Source organism: Micropterus salmoides, unplaced genomic scaffold (assembly GCF_014851395.1).
Source record: "Micropterus salmoides isolate LMB-PRFRI ecotype aquatic unplaced genomic scaffold, ASM1485139v1 Ms_hic_scaffold_4, whole genome shotgun sequence".
NCBI classification, from domain to species: domain Eukaryota; kingdom Metazoa; phylum Chordata; class Actinopteri; order Centrarchiformes; family Centrarchidae; genus Micropterus; species Micropterus salmoides.
The window spans coordinates 25,250,987-25,260,416 of record NW_024043372.1 but is presented as its reverse complement, the minus strand read 5'-3'; the positions used below and the strand labels follow the sequence as shown (position 1 = coordinate 25,260,416).

Sequence of the window (9,430 nt, the reverse complement as noted above, 5' to 3'; positions counted from 1 at the left end):
CAGCCTTTTCACTTGCCTTAATGAAAAAACCCTGAATAGGTTACAGACTGTACAGAGCGCAGCTGCTTGGCTCTTAACCAGGACACGGAAATGTGATCATAGCATGCCTGTTTTAGCATCATTGCACTGGCTCCCAGTTTGTTTCAGGATTGATTTGAAGATTTTATTCATTACTTTTAAGGCTAATCATGGCCTGGCTCCTGATCATATTTTAGATATTTTAACTCCTTATGAGCCTTCTCGTGGTCTAAGATCTTTTGGCAGGGGCCTCTTGTCTATTCCTGGAACCAGACTAAGAACGAAAGGTGACAGAGCATTTGCGAGGCTCTGGAACAAATTGCTTGAGGAAATTAGCCTGGTGCGGTGTGCCTCTTCTTTTAAATTTCTTTTAAAAACTTATTTTTACCAGAAAACATATCCCTATTTTTTCTGAGCTGCCAGTCATTTTACAGTTGTTGCCGGTCATTTTATCATATAATCTTTGTTTCCTTGTCTCATCTTTCCTGCAGAAAATATTTGCTATACTCTATGTTGATCCTTGTTCTTTCTTTCCGAATTTTACCCCCTGTATCTTTTCACCCGTGTGGTTATTTTTTGTATTTTATGTGTGAATAGTTATGTAGCACATTGTACTGTGTTTTGATGAGTGCTATATAAATAAAGCATTCTTATTATTATAGTGCTACATGGGAAAAGTACTTACATAGAGGTCTCTGATCTATGAATAGTCCTCTCTGGGCTTCATGAGCCTGACAGGGAAGCCCTCCACATAGCAGCATTACTTGTTGCACATAGGACTGCACAAGGCAGTGCTGAAGAAAGACGAGAGGACCAGGACAGACAGGAGGAGAGACCAAGGAGTCATGCTGGTGGACAAGCTGCTGAAGTCTTCTGGAGGTAGAGGAGAAAAGACTGGAGGCCTCAGTGGTAATGATGCTTCTGGCTTAAATATAATTTATAGTATACAATTATATAAATATATGTATATAATTTCTTACAATTACTGTAGATTTTTATTTTGGTCATATTATTATCAGTGTCAGTAGTAGAATGACTACACATCCCATGTACAGTACATTACAGCAGAGATGGGGACTCGAGTTTGAGACTCGGGCTCCAGTTGCACTTAAGTCGCACACAAGTGACTTCAGACTTGACTTTTGACTCGTCTTCAAAAGTCTTCAGACTTCACTCGGTTTTCAGGTGCGGGACTCATGAACAATGTTTATTTTTGGGAAATGTCTGATGATCATGCTGTTATTCCTTTCCCTGCAATAGATTTAACCTTCCTACGTAACACTGCTGCGCACAGCCACATGTGAGAGAAGACAACAAACATGTAAACAGCATCGGTGTCATAACAGGTGTTGTGCCAGTGTGCCGTTCATCATATTCAACAAGGCCCAAACAAAAGAAGTGCTGAATGCAAAACAGTTTTGTAACCTGAGGTTAGTAGCCTAAACATGTTTAGCTCAGAATTGGCCATCAAACGTTAGCTTGCCTCTTGCTTTAGCTGCGACCAACGGAAGGTTAACTTCTAATGTTGTTCGTTATGAAAAGATGAAAGAGCGTTTGTTTGCTTGCCAAACTTGTGGTGGTCGATTAATGAAATACTTTACGTCCCGCTAGCTGCCATCAGGTTAATTATGTAACCGAGCGGTTATTAGTTCGCCTATACGTTTTATGTGGCTACCAAAATAAAAGCCTCTACTCAACAAAGTAGCTTACAATTATTAACGTTGGCTGCACGGGTTACAGGTTCATTGTTGATCAAGTAGGCCTAAAGTTACAGTTTTATTTAGTTATAATGTTACACTGGTGTGAGAGTCTGGTGGATGTGTTGACTTACAGTAGTTTATAAACTGGCTTTAATTGCATTGCACATTAGGCTACATGGTTGTGCTCAATAAGTGAAAAACAGGGTACAGTTACAGAATTCCTTATTGCTAAGCAGTATTATAAACAGCCTGGATGGAACGCAGGAGGTGATACAACATTCATTATAACCTGGAGTGACTTGAGACTTGACTTTGACTCAAGCTCAGAGACTTGAGACTGAACTTGGACTCGACTTGAGCATCTCTGCAGTACAGTAACATTGTCTTTATCCACTCAACTAGCACAGATATGGAACTTATTGTAGATATAATATATAGATATATAATAGAATAGAATATACTTAGGTGCAAATGTTAGTGTTGCATTTAGTGTAGTAAATTACATTTTATTGTTTCATGCATTCACAATAACAAAGGAAATCGTGTCACGCAGATGGAAATGATATTAAGATGTGGTTTGACTTTGATGACGGTGTGGATTTCCTCTGCATGTCAGACATTATAAGACTGTTGACTTCTACTGTTCTTTGCTTTTTGCTCTATGTAGGTGATGGAGTCATGGTATTTTTTCTCTTTGATGAGATTTGCATATGCCCAGGGGGAAAATACATATATATTTGTAAAATCATTGCCAGCAATTATCTGTGATATCTCTCAATCTGTGCAAATAATCTTTAGATTAGGTTTGTCATGGTTCAAGTTAAAGTTCATTTCCTGGATGAAGCTTGTGTCATACCAAAAGATGACACAGTGTGATTTTCCCACAATTAAATAAATTTAAAAAAGGCATTATACAGTGAGGACAACCCAGACACACAAGAAACACCAATACTCAAATTACAGGCTTAATTTTTGAGTTTGTTCTTAAAAGGCCAAAAAGCAAAATAACTCAAACTAAGAAATGTAGTGAGATCACTGTCAATGCTGATCGCAACATATTGATGTCCAATTTTTTCTAGGCCTATTTAAAATCGTATTTGATTGCAGAGCGCTGTAGCGCAGCGCAGCGCATCCTCATTCTTGTCCCTCTCTCTCTTGCTCTCATTAACACCGCTGCACAATCTGTCCAACACAGGGGAGACCCATCTTAAAAAAAGTTATTAATAAGCATGTAATTAGCCTAGCTAATAAGGATAGCTATGCTAACGTTAGAATACAGCTGGGTTGTTGAGGTTAGCATGCTGTACATAGCCGCTCGTCAATATCAACTGCAGGCATGGACACACCATCCCCCGCCCCCCCAGCCACGCCACAGTTACACTGTCATTCTGTGGGAAACACGGGAGATGCACTATACATTGTATTTTGTATTCTATTTTATGTATGCATTTGCTGTGTCATAATAAAACAAAAAATAAATATGTTAAAACAACAGTTGTTGGGCTTTTTGTATTTAACAGAAATAATTGATTTGGGGAATTGGGAATGACCATGGCAGGCAAGCCTGCAGGAAACTAGCCAAGGCACACTTGGACAGTTGATTTTTTTTCTGTTTGGCATGGCCTTTGCATTTCTATTTCAAAAAAGAAAATGCTCACACTATTATGCCCTCTGCTGGACAACACTGAAATGCAATATACATCTTCACTTCCACCAAAGTTTGACCCGATTTGATATTATTAATGTGTCATGGAAAACTCACGCTACAATAAAAAACAATGAATCCAATTATTAAAGACAATAAGATATATATTGTCCTTGTAACAAACTTTTCACTTTACATGCAATGCATACATAATGTGGAAACACATACACTCACCTAAAGGATTATTAGGAACACCAGACTAATACTGTGTTTGACCCCCTTTCGCCTTCAGAACTGCCTTAATTCTACGTGGCATTGATTCAACAAGGTGCTGAAAGCATTCTTTAGAAATGTTGGCCCATATTGATAGGATAGCATCTTGCAGTTGATGGAGATTTGTGGGATGCACATCCAGGGCACGAAGCTCCCGTTCCATCACATCCCAAAGATGCTCTATTGGGTTGAGATCTGGTGACTGTGGGGGCCATTTTAGTACAGTGAACTCATTGTCATGTTCAAGAAACCATTTGAAATGATTCGAGCTTTGTGACATGGTGCATTATCCTGCTGGAAGTAGCCATCAGAGGATGGGTACATGGTGGCCATAAAGGGAGGGACATGGTCAGAAACAGTGCTCAGGTAGGCCGTGGCATTTAAACGATGCCCAATTGGCACTAAGGGGCCTAAAGTGTGGCAAGAAAACATCCCCCACACCATTACACCACCACCAGCAGCCTGCACAGTGGTAACAAGGCACGATGGATCCATGTTCTCATTCTGTTTACGCCAAATTCTGACTCTACCATCTGAATGTCTCAACAGAAATCGAGACTCATCAGACCAGGCAACATTTTTCCAGTCTTCAACTGTCCAATTTTGGTGAGCTCTTGCAAATTGTAGCCTCTTTTTCCTATTTGTAGTGGAGATGAGTGGTACCCGGTGGGGTCTTCTGCTGTTGTAGCCCATCCGCCTCAAGGTTGTGCGTGTTGTGGCTTCACAAATGCTTTGCTGCATACCTCGGTTCTAACGAGTGGTTATTTCAGTCAAAGTTGCTCTTCTATCAGCTTGAATCAGTGGGCCCATTCTCCTCTGACCTCTAGCATCAAAAAGGCATTTTCGCCCACAGGACTGCCGCATACTGGATGTTTTTCCCTTTTCACACCATTCTTTGTAAACCCTAGAAATGGTTGTGCGTGAAAATCCCAGTAACTGAGCAGATTGTGAAATACTCAGACCGGCCCGTCTGTCACCAACAACCATGCCACGCTCAAAATTGCTTAAATCACCTTTCTTTCCCATTCTGACATTCAGTTTGGAGTTCAGGAGATTGTCTTGACCAGGACCACACCCCTAAATGCATTGAAGCAACTGCCATGTGATTGGTTGATTAGATAATTGCATTAATGAGAAATTGAACAGGTGTTCCTAATAATCCTTTAGGTGACTGTATAACAATGTGTATTTATTTCACTTTATTTCTTTTACTATGGCATTTTAAATCTTACCTAGGTGTTTATGTTACCTAGAACAAATATCCTAAGATTCAGAGATTTTAGTCAACATGCATTTGAAATAGTCTTTTGTCAAGTCTGAATTTTAAAGGTCGGGACAATTTAGTGTGAGTTATATGTTTACTAATACATTACACCATAAATAGTCTTCTGATGCAGTTTTGCTTATATATAATTAGAATTAGCTATTAATATTAGTCAAAACAAGCAGCCAAAACAAAAGGAATGCAAAGAATAGAATCAGATGAACAGAAATTAGTCCATCACCGCACAGGGTCTCTTGACCTGGCCAAGAGGACAGCAGTTAAACCTTGTAATACAAACAACATAGACAGGCAAACAACATAGACCAACTGTAACATAACAATGTGTGTTGTATTTCACTTTATTTCTTTGTTTGATTTGTTTTCAATTAGGCATTTAAATCTTACATAGTTCAGTGCATATTTTACCTGTCTAGACTCCCTAGATTTTTGTCCAGATGGCACACAAACTGAAGTGGAAGGGAGATGGTGACAGCCTGGGATTGTTGTCCAATTTGTTCCCAGAGAATTTTGTAAATTGTGAAATCCAGGTAACACCTGACAAATCGAACTGCAACAAAATGCAGAATAGGAGGTTATTGTGCTAGCACATAGAGAATATTTCCTGTAATTTGTAAGTGGTTTAAAACCTAAGAACGAAAACATTGGATTTAAATAGGCTGACTTGTTCTAGATTTTCATCATATCAACATAAAAATGCAATATCATGTTTTTGAGCCTTTCAAGCAAAATACACACCATGTGTATTTAAATAAATGCACACATTTTATTTATACACATGAAAGTTCATAAGTGAAATTAACATGAATCAGCAGTAAGTTTATGGGAAGCCCTTCTTACTTTAGCACTGACTGTGTGTGTGAGCATGCATGTCTGCTTTCTGCATTTAGCTGTGTGATTTCTTGATTTCGTGTGGTCGCAGTTTAGATGCTTCTGCCTAGTCTGCTAGGCTTTCAGTTGTGACTTTTTTTATGTGCATGTGAAAGATTTTGAGTCATTGTGTCATACAATTTCTTGTACCTACATTTACTCATTTGGCAGGTGCTTTTATCCAAAGCAACGTACATTTATGGAACAACATACAAGCATCAATATGGTAAGATATCTAAAAGTGACAATAGATACCAGTAAGAGCAGCAATAAATAAATGTTGATAACGCCTATGGCATCAATGTGATAAATACCTAGAGGAAGCAATAAGAGCTAATAGTGCAACAGACCAGCAAGTTGTAAGGAGATATTAGAGGAAGAGCACAAGAAGTGCATGTTAGAGGTTAGGGGTTAGAGGTGTTATAAGAGGAAGTGTTCTTGGCAGGGATGAGGTTTCTTGAAGTTAGAGAGGGACGCCCCTGCTCTAATGGCATGTGGTAGCTTGTTCCACCATTGTGGTGTCACAGATGAGAATAGCTGGGACTGAGATTGCTTAATGTGAAGGGATAGCAGAGCAAGGCGGCGTTCGTTGGGTTGATCGAAAACCAAATGTACTGCAGCGTTCTGGACCACTTCTAAGGGTTTCACTGCACAAGCTGGAAGACCCACTAGGAGGGCATTGCAATAGATGAGGCGAGAGATAACCTTGGTCTGTACCAGAAGCTGGGTGGTGTACTGAGTAAGGTAGGGCCTGATTTTTCTTATGTTGTATAGAGCAAAGCGGCATAACCGGGAGACAGCAGCAACATGTTCAAAGGGGTCACAAGCCAAAAAGGTAGGGACACAAATCTTTACCAATGTGTTGTATTTTCATGGCCACTTGTGATGTTTCAGTTGAGTCTATCAGTTATTAGCAGCTCCACCAAAGAGACATTTCCCCTCTAGACTTCTCAGATGGTATAACTTAAGACTGGAGAAAATCTTAATAATAAATTTTACGTAGTTTTTTATTCTTTCCTGCCCCTTCAATCATCTCATGTGACCACTTGGTCTCAACCCCTAGGTTGAGGACCACTTGAGTAAACTACCTATCTGTATTTGAAGTAGATAAACTAGCTCGACCTCTACCAACTACAAGAGTAAAAAGTATTTACACATCATTGCATCAGTATTAACAATAAAATGATGTAATGATTTATCACTCACAGGAGCAATTTTTCTGCTAATGAATACTTTTACTTTTGATACTTCAACTAAATATTGCTGATACTACTTGAATATTTAATGCAATGCTTTTACTTCTTATGGAGTATTTTGACATTTTTGTATTAGTACATTTACTTAAATTGATTAGGTTTTAGGTCACTGACTTGTGACTTAGAGGACGAGATGATCCAGTGAAGGCTTCATATAAACAAGTTAATGTTCATTGTGCCTGTCTTTGTTGAACTTAGTTGAGCTTAGTTCAGGAAGTGTGACCAACCAGCAAGCTCCTGCCGCTGTCACTTAATGATGACGATGTTGAGATGAGCTGCATCCTGTAAATTGGGTTGGCTTAACACATTGTGTTTTTATTGATCACCACAAGATGGTCATGCAGAGCAGACATCATATCTTTGTGTTGAAAGGAAGCACTCAAAGTTAGTAGGTAACAATATTTTTTTTATTGATGTTGAAAGTGTAACCATTGTTACAATTACAACTTTAAATTAAATAATTTCTTTAGTTTGCATAATAACATCACAATATAAGGGCACATACAATACCTTACTTTCTATTTTTGATAAATATAAATACTTAAACAGTTACGTCTATTATAAAAGATTATATCTTAATCTGTTATAAATATTGCATGAAAACATCCAGTCCACAGGTTTGTGGATAACACACACATTAAGTTAATTAAATACAAAAAAGAGAAATGCACAGTGGCACAGAAGTGAAGTAAGCACATTTCTAACCTTCACTCTGCTTACAAGTAATGTCATATCAAGAGTTGCAATCTTTTGTGTTAGCTTGGGGGCACTTTAGGATCGCAGCGTTTAATTTTGCTGAGCGTCTGTCTCATCATGTGTGTGTTTTCTGGCCGAGTCCCTCCAGCCACTCCAGCACCGTGTCCAGTTCTCCCACGGCCTTCTGTGCCGCCGGGTTTATGTCCAGCTGCTCAGAGTGAAGGGGAAAGAAATGGAGAAAGAGAGAACAATGGGTTTAATGATGAGCATGGCTGGATAGAAACAGTTTTCTGTTTGATTTAAGATTTAATTTGGCAAAGTACTTTACTCCAGCACCCTCTTCAGTCCACTGTGAGAATGTGGGACATGAAGAGATGTTAAGGCTGCATACCTTGATAAACTCAGCATGCAGGGAGTCAACTATTCTCTGTGTTTCCTCTCCACAGTGGCAGTGCTGAACAGAACAAAGCACAATTATTAATACGACGTATTGTTGTTTTTAATGAAAGCACATTTTTTTGCTGAACAGCTAACTCACACATTTGTGTATATCTCTCCTGATGCTGACAAAAGCGTTGGCAAGAGCGCTGGAGGAGCGTTGCTGCTGTGGCTGAGAGCAGGCGTAGTTGCTGAACACTCTTTCCACGTAGAAACGCAGCACGAGACGCAGGAAACAACATGTCTGCCCCTCCTGATACAGACACATGAAGGTCAGATAACATCAGCTCTCACACACTCATGTTGCATACTCCTACACTATTTATATAGGTTTGAGAACTCCATGGCTTAGGGCAAGGGAAACAGTCAAAATTTTAAACAGAAAATTGGGATAGAAAGGAAAAAACAGCACTACATTGTAAAAACAACGCAAAGACTCACCTGAACATCCTTCATCAATGATTTGTCCAGAAATTTCACTCCGATCTCAATGTCTCCTGCTATCTGTGATGCAAAGACCACACATAAGTAAGTAACAATCATTTTTAATTACTATGACTCTTTCCGAGTTAGCGGTTTTTAGGGTGTGCCTGCAGGAAACTCACCGCATTTGGTCGTATGGCAGAGTAATATTTGCGCAGTTCGTGCGTGTGAACATTGACAGAGCAGCTGTCCAGATGCAGAGTTCGGCTCTCCACGAGTTCACACAGACTCAAAAGGAGCAGGAAGAGAGAACAGCCGAGCAGCATCTTTAACATCATTGTGGTTATCTGGTGGGAAAGCTAACAGAAATATGTTGTTTGTTAAGATCTGGCCAGATAAATCACTGAGAATCAAATTATTAGGTAGGTATTAGGTGGAGGTAAGGGCTCAACTAAAGATAGGCTCAGAGCAGCACATTTCATAAGCTGGAACCGGCAAATTGTTGACATGTTGCTTAATAATTGACACAAACAATTAATTGATTAATAAAACATTTTTCATATTTGTGATTTCTTAGCATTTCTGTAACCATTCAGTTTGTATTTAAAGCATATGAAATATACATAAACGATGCATGGCATTTGAATTAATTCTCCCATCCTAGTTGACTTTCTTGTCCTGTGTTGAGTCCATCCAATGGGCAAGCAAATGGCCCCTGTAATGTTCAGGTACCACCACCCACCACCATGACCCTGACCAGCACCACCTGTGTATAGACTCACCTGTGTGTTGGTTACTCAGAGGAAGAGTCCCTGGAAAGATGTGTCTC

At 39.4% G+C, this 9,430-nt stretch overlaps 1 protein-coding gene across 1 annotated transcript; it reads right to left on the bottom strand.

The window, feature by feature from the left end:
* Positions 1-7,550: 7,550 nt before the first annotated feature.
* Positions 7,551-8,939, bottom strand: il19l (interleukin 19 like). Its single transcript, XM_038695527.1, has 5 exons — positions 8,784-8,939; positions 8,620-8,682; positions 8,279-8,431; positions 8,132-8,194; positions 7,551-7,948 (listed from the first exon to the last, which is right to left on the bottom strand). The coding sequence occupies exons 1-5, from the start codon at positions 8,937-8,939 to the stop codon at positions 7,856-7,858; spliced, it is 528 nt and encodes a 175-aa protein (XP_038551455.1). The 3' UTR covers positions 7,551-7,855.
* Positions 8,940-9,430: the final 491 nt, after the last annotated feature.